Source organism: Lepus europaeus, chromosome 3 (assembly GCF_033115175.1).
Source record: "Lepus europaeus isolate LE1 chromosome 3, mLepTim1.pri, whole genome shotgun sequence".
NCBI classification, from domain to species: Eukaryota; Metazoa; Chordata; class Mammalia; order Lagomorpha; family Leporidae; genus Lepus; species Lepus europaeus.
The window spans coordinates 9,821,272-9,842,305 of NC_084829.1; the positions used below are offsets into that span (position 1 = coordinate 9,821,272).

The following is a 21,034-nucleotide window of genomic DNA, read 5'->3' on the forward strand; positions in this document are numbered from 1 at the left end:
CTATTCGTTCCTCAGGAGGCTTTTATTGGCCCCATTCTTATCCTTTTCTGAGAATTCACCTGCTTCAGCTCAGCATTTTGTCGACAATCTCCATGTTTTCTATAAGAAACTACAAATTAGATAAACACAAGCCCTGTATGTAAGTGAAATAACTAATTAAACAATGTAAATTCTATCATTATAACCACACACCAAAATTTTGCAAAATAGGACATTCTCCTGAAAAGTGTTCTTTTTAAATGCATAAAGGCTTGAAAACAAAAATAAAATTTGATCCTTATGAACTTTATAAATAAATTTTGAAAGTATCATATTTCCCTACATGGAAAACATAAAGCAAAGATCTCAAGTTTAAATGCCCATGAGACCAGACAGGTTACATAAATATATGAGACAGAAATGTGGAAATCAGGGGACAATACCAGAAGACAGTCACGGTAAGGACTACATCAAACTCAAACATTCCCTAACATACAGAATCATCTAAATACAATTGTTTTACATATTTATTTATTTATTTATTTGAAAGTGAGAGTTACAGAGACAGAAGGAGACCAAAAGATCTTCTATCCACTGGTTCACTCCCCAACTGACCGTAATGGTCAGGCCTGGGCCAGTTTTATCCCAGTCTCCAGCGTGAGCGGCAGTGGCCCAAACCCTTGGACCATCTCCATTGGTTTTTCAAGGCCATTAGCAGGGAGCTGGATTGGAAATGGAGCATCTAAGCCAGGAACAGGGGCTCAGATGGGATGTCAGTGTTGCTGGAGCCCAAAATACTATTTTTCTAAGATTGATTTACAAACAATTTTTAAAGGAAAAGCAACTAAAGATACAAGAATACTTCTTAATAATTTAAAAAAGTAGTTATTTTAAACCATCTTCATTGCACTAAATCTCAAAAATCAAACAATAAAAAAACAAACAAACCTAACAAGGAAGACACAAACTATGATTTGGATATCTACTATTCAACATTATTGTCCAACATTTTCTTAGAAATCTTAGGTAAAGTAGTTTACCAAGGATAAAAGTAAGGGAAACAGGAACAAAAATTCTTGGAAAATTTATGCATTATGAAAATTGAAGAGCTTTCAGAAGAGATGATGGTATTTGAATTTCTTGATCAATAATCAGATAATCATAAACAGTGACTAACTTCTCTAAGTAATGACAGTGGCCACTGGAAAATATGATGAATAACTATGAATCCAAAACCCATAATAAAACTCTGGATAATTCTCAACAATTAACTAATTAATATTAGACTTTCAAAATAATCCATAGGTTGCATCGAGTTTTCAGACTTTACAGAGAAATCCAAATTGAAAGGAACACGAGTAAAAGAGTTAAAACAATTCTGAGGTTGGGAAATTTTATTCCATTTCCTTTTTCTTCTTTACAGAAAAGCTAATCTATGAAAATTGGGCTGGCCTGCTATTAACACAAATTCGAAAACTAGTGCCATGTTGGACAAATTAGCTTTCTTGCCTGATTGTTCTTACTTCCTTCCCAAATCTTTTGGGTATTTGATATATCAGTGATTTGAAAATCTAAATAGGGTAATAGTTGAAGTTTGCTAACAAGTTCTAATTAATTGAGCCATATTCTTTCTTCCCCTAAGGCCCTCCCTCGTGGTAAATTACTAGCACTCTAACTTGCAAACCACCAGAGTGCTGTTGAGTGGGTAATTGCTGCAGGGCCTTATCCTACAGTCCCGCAAGGCAGTAATGCATCATGTGCTCGCTGGACCTACAGTCCTCTAAGAACAGAAGTGCGTCCCTAAATACCTAACTTCTAAACTGGAAGCTACTTCCAGTGCTTAAGTCATTACGGTAATTCAAAGGTTAAGTATAAATGTATTTTCCCTCAATATTTAAAAGTCCTCCACAAGTCATATCAAATGGGGTTTTCTTTCTTCTAGATGGAAACCTGACAACATTATCCCACATATAAATAAATTTATATAACTAAATTTACATGCACAGTTTGAAACTTTATCTTGTGAACTATGAAGTACCCAGCATTAGACACCGATCACAACTCTAATCTCTCTGATTGCACCTTCATATATTTAATAATAATGCATTTCCCTCATTGATCTAATAGTACTTATATTTACATATTGTATTTATGGGTTCATTGAAGTAATCATACCTTTCCATCACACTGAAGCACATTTCTGTATGAATGCAATCAGTACAATGGGATACTAGACGTAGTTTAGGCAAAATTAATAATCTTTTTTCTCTAAGATATCTAGTAACAAAAAGTCTTTATCTCATAAAGCAAAGGGTTCAGGGCTTCCCATGGGTTTTAGTTAATTAATCTGATAAAAGCTAAAGAAAAATTTGATTTTCTGTTAAATTCTTTTAGACAGAAAACCAATAGTATTCAAAAGAAACTCTCTATATGGGATTAGTTGGATATTAAAGACCAATTTATACTAAAACATAAAATAATAATATATTCTACAAAAACATTTCTTAAAATTAATTATGTAACCCTTAAACTCTAATCAAAATGGCAACCTAATGAAGTCTGAGGTTTTTGTGTAATTTCATTGATTTCCTAAAACTTATTCTGATAGTGAGCACTTCCCAAGTATTTAAGAGGATGTAAGTGAATAATTCAGAAACCTGTTCCACTGCTAAGACACTAGCTACATAATTCTGGTATCAGAAAACTGAAGTCTTCCTGTCAAATATTTTACACACAGCTGTGTTTATATTACAAAAGTCACTGATGCTCAATAAAACCAGCAATTATTATCTTCATTTGTGTCGTGCACTGGTATTTCTATGATTCTAAAACTTTTCAGCATCCTTTTCACTGTCATATAGATCCCTATTCTCACATTTTTATTTTAAAATATATAATTGCACTGGAATATTAACTCAATGACCTGAAGGTATGAGCCCACCAGTCATCAATGAATGAGTATAGTTAATAATCGCCCTGAATATTAAAATTATTTTATAAAGATTCTCTTTTCAACCAACTACATTTGACAGATTTTATATAGCACTTTTTTTAAGTTATATGTTGGAGGTTTCATTAACATCAACTTGAAGAGAAGATACAAAAATAACTATGCATAATAGCTAGTTGGTTGTGTTACCCATGGCTTATAGAGCATTAACAGACCCAGAAAAAATAATACTGCTAACATGTGAATGTGTCCCTCAAAAGTTTGTGTTTTGGGAACTTAATTTCCAAATTCAGATGTCAAGGTATTTGGAGGTTTGGAGGTTGGTGCGCATGGGATGTGATTAGAATGAGATGGTGCCATGAGTGTGGAGCCCCTAGTGGTGACTATGGGGAGAGGAAGCCCTGAGCTTGCACACTTGATCTGCTCACCGGGTGCTGCACTCCCCCATCTGAAGATGAAGCAAAGGCCCTCAGCAGATGTTGACTGTATGCAGGTATCACGCTCTGTGACCTCACAGCCTCCAAAACTGTGAGCCAAATAAACTTCTATTCTTCATAAATCACCCAGTCATGGGTATTCTGTTGTTACAGCAATAGGAAACAGACCAAGACAAATACAAATAGACCTTCTGCCGATTTCCTGGAAAAAATCTGGCTGATGACCTGAGGATAAGCAGTTTCTCCTTAGAAGGTAATAAATTAAGCTTATTTTTTACTTTTTGAGCATTCACAAAACTCGAGCATTTTGTTAAAATCTCTTCATACAACTGGACAAACAATAGTATTGAACTCTGTATTACTTTTTTACAAAGATGGAAGAGGTCAAAAACAGGCAACTTAAATTGATTTGTGTAAACTAGCTACATATTTTATACATCTAATATCCACAAAAATTTTTTCTGTGTTTCAATAGGAAGGATGTTTTCCAGGGTGTTTATTTTTAGTCTTGAAAATCAATGAAAGATTCAAATCACTTAGGACCCCACTGGCATCTAAAGAGACAAATCCATGTCAGTTCAATAAACATAACGCAAATGATTTTCCTATATATCTCTTTTTTCTTAATAATAGTTGAAATGTCCTGAAGCAAAAAGTATTATAAATGTTCTATAAATTTTTATATAACACCTGTTTTCCATATCAAGAGGAAAATAGCTACAAATGAGAACAATGTAAATAGTTCTATGCAATATGTACATTATGGGAAAGAACTAGTCTCATCACATATTTACTGAGACAATTTGAATTAATTCACTTTACAAAAGAGCTTGTATGCTGTGTCTGCTACAAATGTTTACACCTGCATATTTTTCAATGGCCACATCAGTCAAAAGGTAAATTAGGGGTCACAGATGTAGTCCTAATTCAGGATTCCTCTGGCTCAGGCACAACTGTTACAGATCTCCAATCCCTAACTCAGACTGCTCTCTCCTCTCTTCCAGAAATATCTAAGGTCTGAGAACACATACAGTCAAAATTCATTTTCCTCAGCTTCATTGGAACATCTGTCATTTTTTTCTCTACTGTTGGGTTTCCTGTTTCGCTGCCTGTTGAGGATGATTCTGAATTAGCAATGATGTTCTTCAAGTCACAAACTTCTCCACATCCATCATGGAGCTATTGGTGTTACCAGCACTCCAGAAAGCCACTTGGAAACCACTTCCTAGAGATTCCAGAATGGCTACGAGGGCCACCTTCAACGATTGCTGTCACCTCCAACACTGACGCAGGATGGTGCCCATTATAGACCCTATCATGCTCTCTCTAGTTTTCCTTTGGTCCTAAAGCAACCTTGGCTCCTGTATCCCATATTCCATCAGCAGTGCCAGTCGAAGGGGGATACATCCTTTTCTACCCCACTCTACCACATGCTGTGCCTCCATGTCTCACCAGTCATCAGGATGAGCTCTGGAGACATCCAACAACAGAACACCCGAATCTTTATTCCAGCCCTCTCCCCAAAACCCAGTACAGATTTTTACATCAATTAAAAATAGCATTTCTTGAATTAAGTGGGCATTTACAGAAGTATGGAACAATAACAACAATACAAAAAGTGTTGGGGCCAGCACTGTGGCATAGTGGTAAAGCCGCCACTGCCTGCAGTGCCAGCATCCCATGTGGGCATCAGTTCAAGTCCCAACTGCTCCACTTCCTACTCAGCTCTCTGCTATGGCTCGGGAAGGCAGTAGAAGATGGGCCAAATGCTTGTGACCCTGCACCCACATGGGAGACCCAGAAGAAGCTCTTGGTTAGTGGCTTCAGATTGACACAGCTCCAGCCGTTGTGGCCAACTGGGGATTGAACCAGCGAATGGAAGATCTTTATTTTTCTCTCCTCTCTCTCTGCCTCTAACTCTCTCTCTCTTTCTCTGCCTTTCCTTTCTCTCTGTAACTCTGACTTTTCAAATAAATAAAAAAATATTTTTAAAAAGTGTGCATACACCATAATACTGGTTGAGCTTCCCCAATGTCTGAAGATTAGATCCCAGGACAATACAACTTGCAAATATTGTTCTTAATGAAAAGGACCTTTCCTTTCTGCTCCTGAGACACTGGCATGAGACACAGGCTGGGTGTCTGTCTCCTTCCTTAGAACTAGCATTTTCCCACAAGGCACTATAGTCTTTCATAAAATAAAAGACAAGACATGAATCAGTCAAATGGTAGCTAAAGGGAGCTTAGTGATGTTTAAATTTCATACAGTATTTTATTGATATTGTGTCACATTCTATTCTGATAGCCAAAAAGAATGTTTAACTAAGGGAGGTGGGCATGTTCTGTCCAACTGCTTCAAAGGCTGACCACATCACGGGCATACCAGAAAACCGAAATGTCTATCCCATTTTTCCACAGAAAGACTGTATGATTTTAGGTCTCTTTAATCTACAAATCCATGGTTTAAATCAACTAAACCAGAACCCAAGTTGTCCCAGCTGAGTATTCCTTATTTGAAATGTTTCAAACCAGAAGAGGCTTACACTCTGAAATTTTCTCAGATAGAGGAATAGCTGCACATGCATGATGACTTATCCTGGGGCTGAGACCCAAGTCTAAACATGAAACACACTAACATTCCATATACACCTTCTCCACTCGGCCTGAAGGTAATTTATGAAGTATTTCTAGTGCCTGTGTTTCGATTGTGATAAATTCATATAGGGCATTTTCTACACGTAGCCTCACATCAACACTCAAAAGTGCTTGGACTGCGGAGCATTTCTGACTTCAGATTTTCAGATTAGGGATGCTCAATCTGTATTGTGATACATACACACACACACACACACACTATTTATAAAATATATTTCAAAATCTTATATAACAACATACTGGTTTTTTGAGAGTGCCAGACTCATCTGAATGAATCAACTGTAATCTTCCTAGCTGCCCTCACTGTAACTTTGTTGATGTAAATGTTTTATAAACATAAAGCTCCTCCACATCTGATCTGTTCATTTTCATATATTTCACAGCAGACAAATAGAAAATGTTCAATAAATATGCTTTCAATTAATAAGGAGAGAAGAAATATAAGGAGAGATACATAAGGCATTTTTAGTGTTCTATATACAACCTCAAGCAAAATATCACATATGTTATTTTATGTGTAACTAACCATGCATATCCCACTTCCATTTCCATTTAAGTTGCGCTGACATTATTAACATTAGGAGATGATCAGTAACTAATTCAAGACACAGGAACCATGGGCTACATTTGTCAGATTTCTGCTTAGTTGATTTGTCTTTGATATCTTACATCCAATTCCCTTCACTAACAGTTTCACAATTTCTTTGCTCCATTGTGCATAGTCTTGACTTCTGCCTCCAACTACAGAAGAGGGAGGTGGGAGTGTGGGACTAGACAGAATCTATTTCACTTACCCTGTGATAAAGACAACTGGTCTAAGCATGGACAATAAAATACTCTCCCCGAGGACTTGGAATTTTGGAAGTGAAGCAAGGAAAGTATGAACATTTGGCAATTACCACAGTAGCCATGGCCGTAAAACACCAGATAGCTCCTGCTATGAGACAGTCCCTGTGTTTCCAGCTTCCTATATGTCAGGCACTTTGACTTCTGCTCATCCCCACCATCAACTCTCCAAGCCCAAGAAATCCTTCTGTTTAATTAGCCTGAGACGGTTTCTGATGCTTACTCCCAGGAGCTCTACAACACAGCAGGTCACACAGCATCTCAACAGCCAGTCTTCATCCTGGAAAGATGCTGCCATGTGATGTCCAGCAGAGCAGCATAGAAACAGCTGTGACCCTCAAATCCACGGAGGAAACAGGGGAAAGGAGAGTTGGATCCCTCACTATTCTCAAATCTGCATTTATCAATAAATATGGCTGCACCTGTTTAAAAATAATGCACAAAATCAATTATGGTCATTTCCTTTCCACTTATCATTTGAAATAACGTAGCAAAAGGCGTTAAAAGGGGAAAACCACCTAAGTGAAATTGATTAATTCACTGTTAGTTTCTATAATTATTTCTTCCTATCTACAGCCTTTTCATGGTCCCTTCCCACATCAGTCCCAGATTTCATTTTACTGCCATTTAGAATTCAGGCATTAACTACCTTTTTAATGTCACCATGCTAAATATTCAAAATGTTGCAAATATCCTTTCTACTCACCCTGGGGCCTTGCTGGGTTAGGAACCTAAACCAGTTCCTCCCTCTTTTTGAAATTCTAAGCAGCTGTGGCCCCTCTCTCCCTCCCCCGTTGTAACTGCTCTCCTTCTGAACTTGGCTTTCTCAGGCCAGGGTGAAGCTGGCAGTGGAAGAGACAGATGAGCTGATATGGGAGGATCAGAAAGCAGCATTCACACAGGAAGCACAGGTTCTGGGCAAGATGGAGCCAGAAATAATCACAGATGTGTAAATATATCTGGCAACTGACAAAACGGGGTGTTAATGTATTTGCTAATTGCCTGCCTATGAATGAAATAGGAACAAGCAAAGACAGAGCTGGCAGCCAGATGAGGAGACAAGGCTGAGGCAAGGCAGAAGGAAGGGCTGGCTGAGGGCTCCATTTTGTTCCTCTCTTCTTGCACTGACATGTTGCAGCAATGACTGAAACCAACTTACAGGGCCAGCTCCATGACCAACTGTCATAGAATAAGATTCGACATATGCACTCACCTAGGAGTATACAAGAAGTTTTCAAAAAGCTCATATAAAATGTGTATTGTTAAAAAAAAACTATGCATATGTTTCAAAAATTCTTTGTCTTGTAATTCTGCTTTTCCATAGCCTTTTGAAATCCCCTCATACAAGTGGGATCTGAGGGTGGACTGTCTTTCCAATGATCAGGAAATCACACCCCTCAGTAGTTTCCTACTTCACCTTTTCCTACAGATCAGTGTGTACAAGTTGAGCATCCCTAATCCGAAATCCAGAATCCAATGTGTTCCAAAATTTGACAGTTTGTGAGTGCTGACATGATACCACAAGTGGACAATTTTACACTATACAGCTTTGTTTCATATATATAAAATTAAAAATATTGTATGAAATTACCTTTAGGATACCTATATAAGATGTATATGAAACATAAATGAATTTCATATTTACACTTGGGTCCCATTCCTAGGATATCTCAGTATGTATTTGTAAATATTCCAAAATCTGAAAAGAAATGTAAAGTCCAAAACTTTCCTGGTTCCAAGTATTTCGGATAAGGGATACTCAACCTGAACTCTACTTACTTTCCTATTATATGCTAAGGGACTTACCCAGCAAATATTGAAAAGCTTTTTTTATTCAATGTTTGTTTCTAGAAAATGCCTCTCTTAGACATTTCCCGTCATAATTTTACTATTTGTCTAATAGTTTTATATTTGCTTGAGATCATTTGGATAAAGAAGCATTAGAATTATGCCATTACTTGCAATGTTTTCCTTTAAAAAATATATTAAAGGTGGAAATGTATTGATATTTAATATAAGTTGACTAGTTGCGCTAATACCATGGGAAAAATATGTAATTATTCTAAGTATATCATGTTGATATGAATGCTATTTTTAAATTATATTAACAAAAACAGTCTTCTATAATATTTTGTAGTTTCTGAATTCACCTGTTTCAAAGACCCTTCCTTGTTCACAGACCATAAAATTGAGCATCTCATTGGCAACTGAATTTTTTGGAGGTTCTCCCCTGGGCAGGGAGTACTGCAGTAACAAATGCATTTCTTAATTGGCTATGTTCCAGAATGGTGATGTAATGACTCTTTCCTGTGCCAATGACTGGCTGGACTTACAAGGATGATAACCCATTCCTGGATTTTCCATTTAAGCTCTTTATTTTTGGTTCCATCCACTCTGCTGTACTTTGGGATTACTAATTTTCTCTCTCCCCATTTTCCAGAATCAGGTCAACTAACTCCCATCACTCATGAAATTAAATCCCTGGCATTCCCATTCTTAATTTGCGCATATATGCACAAAATCTACAATAGAATGCCTATGAAGCACTTGAAATGAAGATGGCTCACTTTAAGGTTTGTAATATATGCAGTGAAATTCAAAGACTTTTACAAAAAAAAACTGTAAAATATCTAAAATTTTACATATTAACTATAAGTTAAAACAAGAATAGTTTTGGAGATATTTGGTTTATATGATTAAAATTAATTGACTTGTCTCTTTATTTTTGTTAAAATAGTTATTAGAAAATTTCAAATTACTTATTTTAAAATGTTATTTTTCTGTTGAGTAGTGCTTGCCTGTAATGTTTACTTGCATCCTAAAACATATCATTCTGGGGAATGAACCAGTGGATGGAAGAATTCTCTCTCTCTCCCTCTCTCTCTCTCATTCTCTATCTCCATCTCTCTCTCCCTCTACTCTGTAACTCTGACTTTCAAATAAATAAATAAATCTTAAAATAAAAAAAAAATCATAGATGACAGCCTTTTTATGACTCACATTTCTTCCCCTCTCTCCGTCTCTCCCCACCTCCCTCCCTCCACTGTTGTAACATGGTTGTAATTTTTCTCCATGCCTCATTTTATAGAGTTCAAGCCACAAAACCATCAAATGGTACTGCACTTCTGAATAACTTAAATTCTGAGGTTTTTCTTTTTCTTTTTTTTTTTTTTTTTTTGACAGGCAGAGTGGACAGAGAGAGAGAGACAGAGAGAAAGGTCTTCCTTTTTGCCGTTGGTTCACCCTCCAATGGCCGCCGCGGCCAGCACACCACGCTGATCAAAAGGCAGGAGCCAGGTGCTTCTCCTGGTCTCCCATGGGGTGCAGGGCCCAAGCACTTGGGCCATCCGCCACTGCACTCCCAGGCCATAGGAGAGAGCTGGCCTGGAAGAGGGGCAACCAGGACAGAATCCGGCACCCCGACCGGGACTAGAACCTGGTGTGCCAGCGCCGCGAGGTGGAGGATTAGCCTGTTGAGCCACAGCGCCGGCCTAAATTCTGAGGTTTTTCACATAAGCTTCCTAGTTTCTTTTGCCACCAAGAAGTTGGAATTCTTATTGCAGAAATCTAAAGACATCTGTTGAATAGCAATTGGTAAAGAAGCCCTGATTCATCTTCTATTTGGGCTAAAGGACATATCTTCCTCCTCAGAGTCTAACTGAAATACCATAGCTCAATAAGGAAGACCAATTTTCCAAAAAGGAAGCCAAAGTTTGAAAAACTACCCTTGGGTGATGACACCAGAAGTTTATCTCAAAGTTGATGGTTGACTGAGAAGCCAGATGAATGCCAAGGGGCTTGAACCCTGTTACATTCCTGACCACTCACCACCTTTGCCAGCATCTTCTTTGCTGTCCTTGAATGTTGACCTATCTCTGTGTCACTTCTGAGTAAGTCATGCAACCACACCAGCTGTTATTCTGACATTCCCTCACAATGCCCTGTCTCTAACCAATGACATCTCCCACAACAAGCCATTTGGCATAAAGTCAAAGTTGTAGTCCATAGCATCAGAGACATTTTTGGTGAAGTCTCTCATTCTACCATTCATTTATTGCCTTACCTTAGCCAAGTTACAATCTTGATTTCCTCATCCATAAAATGAAGGTAATAAAATAGTCGTGCAATAAGGTCTCCTAATTTGTCCTAATATGTAATCTTTCTTTGATCCTTAATAATATAACCCCTTCTATTTCAGCTTAAAACTTGGCTCCTAGGCCAATTTCTTGGCCTCCCTTGATATTGCTTGTGACCAGATGACCAGTTTCTAGCAAAAGTGATATTAACAGAAATGACATGCAACTAGCCATTGGTGGTGGTCTCCTCTGCCAGGCTCAGAATGTGGAGATGATATCAAATCCTTTACAACATGCAGATGATCACAATAACTTAGAGATTATAAAGCAAGAAACAGAAAGGTACCAAAACTCATCCAAGCCACTAACATTGTGGCTTTTATTGCATAGGGCTGAACATGTAAAGCTAATATGCTGCCCTAAAGAGGTAGGTAATGTACTTCATGTACATGAAGTACTTAGCATATGACGAATTTCTAATAAGAATTTGAGAATGGCAGTAGTTATTATCATTATTGTTCTCTTTCTCATTATTGCAAGCCCAACATCCTACCACTAGGCTACAAGCTTCTGGAAAACACACACACAAATGCACACACACAATCAAAACGGATAAGAACCGGCCGGCGCCGTGGCTCAACAGGCTAATCCTCCGCCTTGCGGCGCCGGCACACCGGGTTCTAGTCCCGGTTGGGGCACCGATCCTGTCCCGGTTGCCCCTCTTCCAGGCCAGCTCTCTGCTGTGGCTAGGGAGTGCAGTGGAGGATGGCCCAAGTCCTTGGGTCCTGCACCCCATGGGAGACCAGGAGAAGCACCAGGCTCCTGCCATCGGAACAGCGCGGTGCGCCGGCCGCAGCGCGCTACCGCGGCGGCCATTGGAGGGTGAACCAACGGCAAAAGGAAGACCTTTCTCTCTGTCTCTCTCTCACTGTCCACTCTGCCTGTCAAAAAAAAAAAAAAAAACGGATAAGAGCCAACCTAAATCTACTGATATCAACATGCATGATATGATGTAGAAAGTAGAGAAACCTGAAGGCCAGCAGAATTTCCCCCTGAGCATGAGAAATTAAAAACCACGAACTAAATGCTCTGTACACCACGATAACCTCCTGGGATCCGAGTGCCTGTTCAGTACAGGTGGAAATCATGATGAGGCTGCTAAGTGGGACCAGCAGAAAACACATCTGTGCCAGCTCATGCTTCATTACTTCAGACCGTTCCCTCTCAAAAAGCTGTCTGGTCATTAAATCCTGATGTCTTTTGTCTTGCTCATTGATGAGGATAAAAGCAAAGACAGCAAGTTTTAATGACCACCTTCTTCGTAGGTACAGAGTCATCTTCCCTTCTTCAAGCATTTGGGTCAAAACTGAGAAGAGCTGCCTCACTGTGGAGGGGGAACCACCAGCCATCCTGTATCAACCTGATGCAGAGTGTGTTGTATTTTCCCTTACTTAGGGGGTGGCCTTGAACAAGTGAACCTCCAGAAATAACTAACCTCCAAGTCGGAAAATCAAAGAAACTACTTCCTATGGTGAATTTCTGCAGCGAGATCCCAAATACTAAGGGAGGCTTCTGCCCTCATCCTTAAACTCAACACAGATTTCTCAGCCTTCAGAGAAAACATGAACTCCTCTAGAAAGGGGGCCTAAGGTCCTTACTGGGGTGCCAGCATAGCTGACAAGTAAACCAGCAGTGTGGCCTCCTGTGGATGGGTGCATTGTCCGTTAATTCCCTATCTGCACGGAGTCCAAAACATCACGACCTGAAAGACTGAACCCCTCCCACATCAGCACCCTGAGATAAGGATGGAGCTCAGAAACCTTCACATATGGGATTCTGGCCGACACACCAGTGACAAAGTAGATCCCTATGTGGGCCTTGCTGAGCTCCATCCAGAGCCTCTCTAGGAAACCTGTGCAGGCACGCTGGGATGGAATGCCTGATGCCGGCTCTGGGAAGCCCAGGTCAGATCAGGAGGGCAGCAACTGTCATCGAGGGTGAAGATAATCGAGACTGAAGTCACACCTTTTGGTTCGGCAGAGGCCAGCAGCCTGAATTCTTGTGGGTGAGCTGCAAGGGTGCGAGCTGGGCTGTCACATCTAATAACATTCTTTTCCGAAGTCTGATACGCCGAGAGATCTGGGCTGCTCATGTTAAAAGCTGGATTTCCAGTGCCTTCCATAGCTTCTCTATCTTCTTTAACTAGAGCAAAACAAGGAGGTCAGAAGATCATACTATAGCAAAATATATTCCACTGACAAGCAGAAAATTCCTTCCAGTAATTCTTGTGCAAAAAGACTCAAGTGAATCGTCCTCAAATGTCACCAAAACAGAATTAGGTTAAAATTAACTCTTAAAAAAAAGAATAAATGATTAAAATAATTACAAATTGCACCCTGACAAGCAAGAGCAAAATTTCGCCCACAGCCATTTGTCTGTAATTAGTTAATTAATCCTTACACAAATTATGAGCAATAACTCATCAAGCAAGGCTCACCCATCAGAAATTCAGCCGACTTGGATTTCTTCTGCTTAGTTTGCTTCACAGCCTTCTGCTGGAACTTCTGGAGGGAAATTGTTAAATGAATAAATTAGCTAAAGAATGAAGATCATCATTTATGATCCACAACTAACACAGGATTTTAAATATGGGATGGCATTGAAATGTCATTTAATTTACATCTCTCCTAAAGGGGTCAAACACTAATTGAACAACAGAAGTGGAAGAATTAAATAAAATAGGATAAGAAAAGTTAATACAAATGCCGAATGAAGGTCACATTAAAATACTTTGTTTTTATCATTTTTAATTAATGCAAAGAGCCTTCAACAAATTAAGAGCACTGGAAAACTTGCAGCGAGAAACTGACATTGCACAATCAGCCTTCGTGCGGGCTGTGAAATGATGCCATTTCGTTTTGGAAGAATAGAAACATCTTGTAGAAGGCGCACAGGCCATGTCTTGGTTCTCACTTGCAACCACATTTGTTTTAAGCTGCTAGATTCCAGTTTGTGAACTGATTGTTTATTTAAATCTAATCAGGAATGTTTAAGAGCTAATCTTCTTAAATTTCAGTAACAGATAAAATAATGCGAAGTGCCGACTCCTCGGGAGTCACCATTTCACAGAAAACCAGAATTCATTGCTTGACTGGAAACCCATTAATATTAGAATGTGTAATAAATGGTCAAAAATGAAAATGAATAGTCTGAAATATTATTAGATTTCTCAGATTCTTACAAGTTCTAAATGAATACTTGGTAACTGTCAGAATAAATTTTTAAATATCTACAGTAGAAACATCCAAACTCAAATTATATTCTCAAACTTTAGTTTACAGGACCAAAACAGCAAGAATGATAAAGAGCCACAGTTATATATAAAAGATTGTTCCAGATAAGACAACTCATCTAATGAAGTCTTTGATGACTAGATTCAGAAATACAAAACTAGAAAAGCTACATCATTGCTTTTAATGTGTGCTAAAGCTTCTAATATTCCCAATGTTAATTAAAATGTTTATCATAAATATAATTTCTTTCAAAACATTATTATTCACAGAATATTCATAAAGCAGCAAAATCATAATATAAGTTGCATAAATAGCCTATCAGAGGATCATGTTGAATATTTACTAACATTCCATATAGCCAACCAAACACAGACTCTACTTTTCAGAGAATCTCTTCTTTGAAGGACAAACAAAATCACTTACAATAAATTTAAAACATTTCATATCCCTGTGAATAGAACTGAGCACAAATACCTGACTCCAAAGGGGAAGAGTGGTCCTTGGTGGGTAAAACTTCACAAAAAATGCAAGATCTTTTTTTAAGGAAAATGTGTAACAAATTGTATTTATAGAAAAGTTCAGTAATTTTTCTAACGTGATTTTCTTCTCCAGTTAGGGAATTCTGAAATTCTGATACTTCATTTTGCACGTGTAAAGTAGAATAGTGTATTACATATAACTGCTCTCCTCAAAGAACTGCTCTACTATAATAGAATCTAGGAGTTTGTCCAAAAGTTGCTCAGTATCATACTCATTCAAATGTGTACAATAAGTAACAATTTTTAGAAATTATGCTTGTTTACCTAGTTTCTCAATTTTAATACAAAACGGTTAGACTCTAGTCATCAAAAACTTGGCAAATTTAAAACAGTAGTCAAACTACACTAAAATGCTCTTCTGTTTCATTAGGAAAGAGGTGGCAGTGTGATTGTTTCTCAGAGCCTTCATCGAGGTAACAGCAGATATTAGTTTTCTTGACATGGTTCAGTAATTTTGGCAGCACACTCCTTTCAGATTGAGTTAAACCTGCTTTTAAATAGATGGATGTGGCCTATTAATAGAACTCATTGCCTTAGTAAGGACCGCAAATGAAATTATGCACTTGCTCTCCAGTGTTATAAAGGTCTCAAAGATATTTTCCCCAAGTTCGGGTATTTAAAAGGAAAGCAGTGCTGACTGTGCACAGCAGAGATGAATTCTTTGAGAGGATTATCAAGTGATGGTTTGTATTTTTGTGACCTCTTTACTGCTAACACATGTTGAAGAGGAAACAAGCAGTGATTTCCGACTTCTCCCTTGGCCAGTTTCCTCACCCGTGCCTCCCTTTACACATAGGCACCTTCCAGTGGTACAGAGTGCCTTTGCCTCCTCTCCCCTCTCAATGTAGAGTCTCCCCTGTACCACGAGCTTTGTAGCTCTTTAGCTGATGCAAAGAAATGCTTCCCTCTGATTTTACATCAATTCATTCATTACCAGCTAAGTTAGTATAGTTATGTAAAGATTATCATCTTTACTAAATTCACAGTAAGTTATTAAATGCCTGTATTGTGTTTCAAAATTAAACAAAAGAAACAAAATTTAGTCACCAATATCTTTTGTTGTCTCATGGATACCTGCTTGGTCTTGCAGAAAAGTGAAATCTGTAAGAATTTTACCTAAATAGACTCTGGATATGCCCCCTGGCTTTTTCCCCTGGTGTTTCTATTTAGTTGATATTATAATGCAAAGTAATTCTAAATCAAATCACAGTGAGCAGTTTCTAGTAACACTTCTTTTTAACCTGTTTTTAACTGTAGTAAACACAGATAACGTGAGATCTATCCTCTTAACAAATTTTTCAGCATACATACTGTAATGTAAACCATAAGCACCATGGTATACCAACAATCTCTAGGATGTATTCAACTTTCACGGCTGAAAGGCCTTGTGTGCTTAAATATTGATAAACCAGCTTTTTGAAATTTGTTAAGATTATCCTATTCAGCGTAAGTATATAGTGTGGGAGGAAAACCAATACTTTGTGATTTGAACAGGGAAGGAAACAAAATTGCTTGAAATGTTTAAGAACCGATAGCATTTCCAACAGTATTCTCCCTTTCATTGAAAAGCAGCAAATACCTTTTGTTGCAGACACTCTCAACTTGGAAGGAAATCTACAACAGAGTAGCATCCACGAACAACCACGAACTCATTTATAACTGGTGACAACCCAATCCGATGAAGTTTTTAAAAGAATGTGATTGTTGTCAGAAGGAATTGGGTCCCACAGTGGCGTTGTTCAGCTCTGGTTGCGTTCAAAGCCATGGCTGAGGGGCGCAGGGAGCGCTCCTGCAAGGCTGGTGGGCACAGACCAGCAAGACAGTGAATTCTGCATACTGTACGGATCATCGCTCAGTTCAGGGCAGTCAGATTGCATCTGGGATCAACCAATTGTGCTTCATGAAACCGTCAGCCCTCATTTGTGTCTTGCTGTTTTCTTCCTTCCCGCTGTAAACAAGGCCGACTGGAGTTGTCTGGCTACTCTTATCTGCAGGGTGAAGGGGCAGATCACACGGTCAGTCCTACTCAGTGGCCTCTGAGCTCAAGTTAAAGTTACTTCTTGCAGACAACAGCTCCAGTGCACACTGGGAAGTCACATAGTGAAGCAAGTCTGGAATGACAGAGTTAGAGTCCCCTTTTGGAAATGCATACCTTAGATTCCTTCCTACACATCCTGGAACGGCATGTCTCTTCCATGAAGTGAAATTAGGTGTTCCTAATAGGAACAACTGTTTTTCATGGCAGGCTAGGTCAGCAGAGGAGGTGCGGGGACGTGCTGATTGTTTTTTGTTGTTGCATTGCTCTGGGGCTTTGCTTGGATCAGCCAAAAAAGACACGGATAGAAATACCGTCAATCTGGTCCAGCTCCAGGGAGCTAATCATGCCTGCATCGCTCGGAGGAGTGTAACGATGGCAAGCAGGCTCAGGTATGTTGGCTCCTGTTCTCATCCACTTCGGCCATCGTGTCGCCTCTCCAATGTGATTTTGAAGGAATATCATCTCAACAATAAAAGGAGGGCAGGCTACAGAAGCCTTTTCCTTGGCAAGTGACATAAAGGTAATATTTAGTATTCACGACGTGGAATTCTGCTAGCCAGCTGGTGTGCCCCTGTTTAGACTTTCATTTATGCAGCCTGAGCTGGAACCTGTTTTGTTCTCCCAGTCTACGACTTTGTCAATTGAAGGTATAACAGCCAAAGTGAGACAGCTTGCAATTTGCACCTGTCTGCTCTAAGCATTCCATGTTAGATTATGTGTAGAGCAAACCCTTCTCAGCTAATGAGAGTAAGACTGGGAAGGGTTGAATGCTATTTTGTTAGGAGTCTTACAGGATATTTTGTTCTTTTGTAACAGATCTGAGAGGGACCTCCCTATGTTCACCAAGCAAGGACCCTGCAGTAAGAGAATACAATTAAAAAAGAAAAACAGTACATAGAGTCCTGTACTGTATTCTTCAAAGACATTTTTACATGTCCAATAACTACGAATTTAATTAATATTCAGCTTGAGTTGAGAAGGAAGAAATGTAAATGCTCATGTTTTTCCAAGTTTTTGTAAGCAAAAAATACCTATAGAGACCTTTGCTTTGTAAAACGGGCAAAAAAAGTAAATAAGAACAATGTTTAGACATGTTTCTGAAAGACTAACTCTGGAAATTGTGTCAAGCACCTGAAAGTAAGCCCAAGTTCTCTGCTTTTATTACCTTTGAAATTTTATTTTACTGAATCCAAAATAACAGTGTATAACTTTAAAAGCACAGCTACATAGATACACATTTATCCAACGTATCATCACATGAATCACAGAATGAACTCTCCACAGCTGGAAAAAGGACAGTGTCCACCACTTCTGCCGCCTAGTCCTAAACGGTCTCTGCATCCTCCTACCAAGGATCCCTCCGAGGAATTACATCAGTGGGCAGCCGTTTATTTGAAAGAGTTTAAATCAAACTCATTAAGAGAAAAGAACTATAATCTTGGATGACAGCATTTTCCCAACCTATGGTATTTAAAAAAATCATAATAGTGATGCTGAATAATTAAGCATCATATTCCCAAATATCCAAAATGTAGTAAACTAAAAAGAAAAATAGTCTACTTATCAAAGAATCTGTGCTCCATTTGGACATTTGCTACCTTTGGAATATTCCCCATGTTGGCACTTCCTGTTCAAATAATAACCGATAGGATGATTGGTGAGATGAAGTTGAAGCAGCCAGGCAGTAGTGGATGCGACTTGCTAGCGATTATTCTGGTTGGAAACTGTTGTTGGCCCACATCTTGCCTGACAGATAACGTTCCAACTTGTTCAGCGATGACCCTTCCAGCATAGCTTGAGCAGCTCTGCCAGCCATTGCTGAGCCTGGTTAGGTCAAAGGGCTGAGCCATACGTAATTTGGAACAGAGGAGGTCCCACGGTCACTCCACAGAAACAATTACACTCCTTATTTCATTCTAGCCCTTGCCCAAAACTCACAAGCCTCACGGTTTCGGTGCAGTCAATCTAATTCTGCCCCTGGGCAATAAGTCACATGAAAATATGTGGTGCTGTGTTTATAAATCTAATCAAAAATAGAAACAGTGGACAGGCACAATGAGGTCCTACTATGGACCATGGGAATCCTAGAAAATTCTGAAGGCACTTTTGTTTAAGTTCTATAGGCTCTCTTTTGCTACTATGTTGTCTGCTATACTCATTAATCATCCTCTTTACTCATGAGCGCTACAAAGGAAGCTAAATTTCTCCTCATTTCTATACTTTCTGTCCACGGATAATATTTTGAAAAATAAAGCTTAAAAGGCTGCTTTTAAAAGAAAAAAAGAGAGGGTTACTATTACATCGATCTTACCTCTCTATCCATGTTCTCAGCTCCTTGCCCTTGGCAATGCACAGATTTAAATCAAGTTCCTCTACAAAAGAAAAATAATTCACCAGAATAAATTGGTCCCAACCATAAGAAATATTAAGCAATTTGGGGTTGGAGAGCTCTGATGCTACTTAATGGTCCTGAAAAAATCTAAGTGTAAAGTCAACAGGATTTAAGCTGTTGTCTGGTTTTCATTGTTGCTCTTGTTTGTTTAGCCAGACTCTCACTAACTGAAAGTCAGTAAATATTCACAAAGTATTTCGCAAAGACAATTTCCAGGAAAAAAATCAGACTTGATTTTGATAACCTAAATTTCCTATCTTATGCCCAAAACATGACATTCCTACTGCACTGAAATTATGATGACAGCTTAGTTGAATGCCTTAGTAGCTGTACCATGCTTATTTTTTTTAATTACAATCCACTTTTGCAACTGTCATAAATAGATAATATCTGATAAAGTCAATGACAAATTTGTGTGCTTAAGGGCCAAGCAATTTAAACCCTGAGACATTACCCAGCAAAGGTATGGAATATAGACATTTTAATGAAAGGAAATGTGTTAACACTTTTAAAACTCCTTAAAGTCATACAATAAATTATCAGGTCCAATCTGTAGATAGTCCACATGATATTCTTTCAATCTATAGAAATACTACTACTAGAATGTAATCTGGGGCCAGATACTTATAGTAAAGGAGAAATTTGAAAAATGAGCCCAGCGTTTTTTTTAGATTATTATGAACATCTAAAAAAAGAGTCTTTTAAGCTTATAATTTGCCCTTTTGAAATAATGTCAATGTTTGGCAGTAACACAAAGCCCATTTTATATGAATGATACATTCCACACTCTTATTCAATGCTACCAATTATGATTTTAAAAATTATACTCCATGAAGTGGAAGTGAGCTATAGCTTAAATAACTATCCAGCAATGTTCCTTCTAATACTAATTAAAAAAATATTTTATGCAAGAATAACATCAAAGGCTCAAAGACTATATTGAATGATTAATTCCAAAAATATGGGAAATGCATGAAAAATTACTTTACTGGAAAAACCAACATCAAAATGAGAACATTTCAGCCAATTTGCAGAGATTTAAAATTGACTTGGTTGAGTTTTCCAGCAAATAGAGACTCTGGATTCAAAAGAACATATATGGATCAGAAATCTGTTTTATTTGGTCTTGAATTTGGTCTTAATCCAATAGTTAATATTTATCTTGTAAAATGTTTGCAATGTAATTGTCATCCTAAAATTATTTCTCAGACATAGACTCCAAAGTAAACAAGCCAAAAACTACAGGTAGCCTTTGTGAATATCAGTCGAATGCACAGGAAATGCTCAAATAAGGCAAATTACTTCTCTTCTGTCATAACAGGCTGTGGGTTTTTTAAAATTTATTTATTTTTACTTGAGAGACAGGGAGAGAAAAAGAGAGATCTTCCCATCTGCTGATTCATCCCCTAAATACTCACAATAGCCAGGATTGGACCAGGGTGCAACCAGGAGCTTAGAACTCAATCCAGACAAGACTGGGAGTGTTCAGGGTGGTATGGCCATAGACCGGAACTCAATCAAGTTCCTTCATGTGGTCGGCAGAGAACCAAGTACTTGAGCTAGCTATCACCTACTGCTTCCTGGATTGCATGTGAACAGGAAACTGGAATTGAGAGAGGAGCTGGGACTAGAACCCAGACACCCTAGAATGGGATACAGGCTTCCCAAGCAGGGTCTTAACTAGTGTGCAAAAATGCTTATCCCCTGGCTGGCGCCGCGGCTCACTAGGCTAATCCTCCACCTGCAGCGCTGGCACACGGGGTTCTAGTCCCGGACGTGGCGCCGGATTCTGTCCCAGTTGCTCCTCTTCCAGTCCAGCTCTCTGCTGTG

At 38.6% G+C, this 21,034-nt stretch overlaps 1 protein-coding gene across 1 annotated transcript in view; it reads right to left on the minus strand.

The window, feature by feature from the left end:
• Positions 1 to 19,135, minus strand: part of LOC133756402 (uncharacterized) — a 304,699-nt gene extending 285,564 nt beyond the window's left edge. Inside the window, exons 1-3 of the mRNA XM_062187100.1 lie at positions 19,124 to 19,135; positions 13,440 to 13,506; positions 12,968 to 13,144 (exon numbers count right to left, since the gene is read on the minus strand). Of these exons, the coding sequence (XP_062043084.1) occupies positions 12,968 to 13,144; positions 13,440 to 13,506; positions 19,124 to 19,135 (256 nt within the window). The remainder of the gene's footprint in view (positions 1 to 12,967; positions 13,145 to 13,439; positions 13,507 to 19,123) is intronic.
• Between the last annotated feature and the right edge of the window lie 1,899 nt (positions 19,136 to 21,034).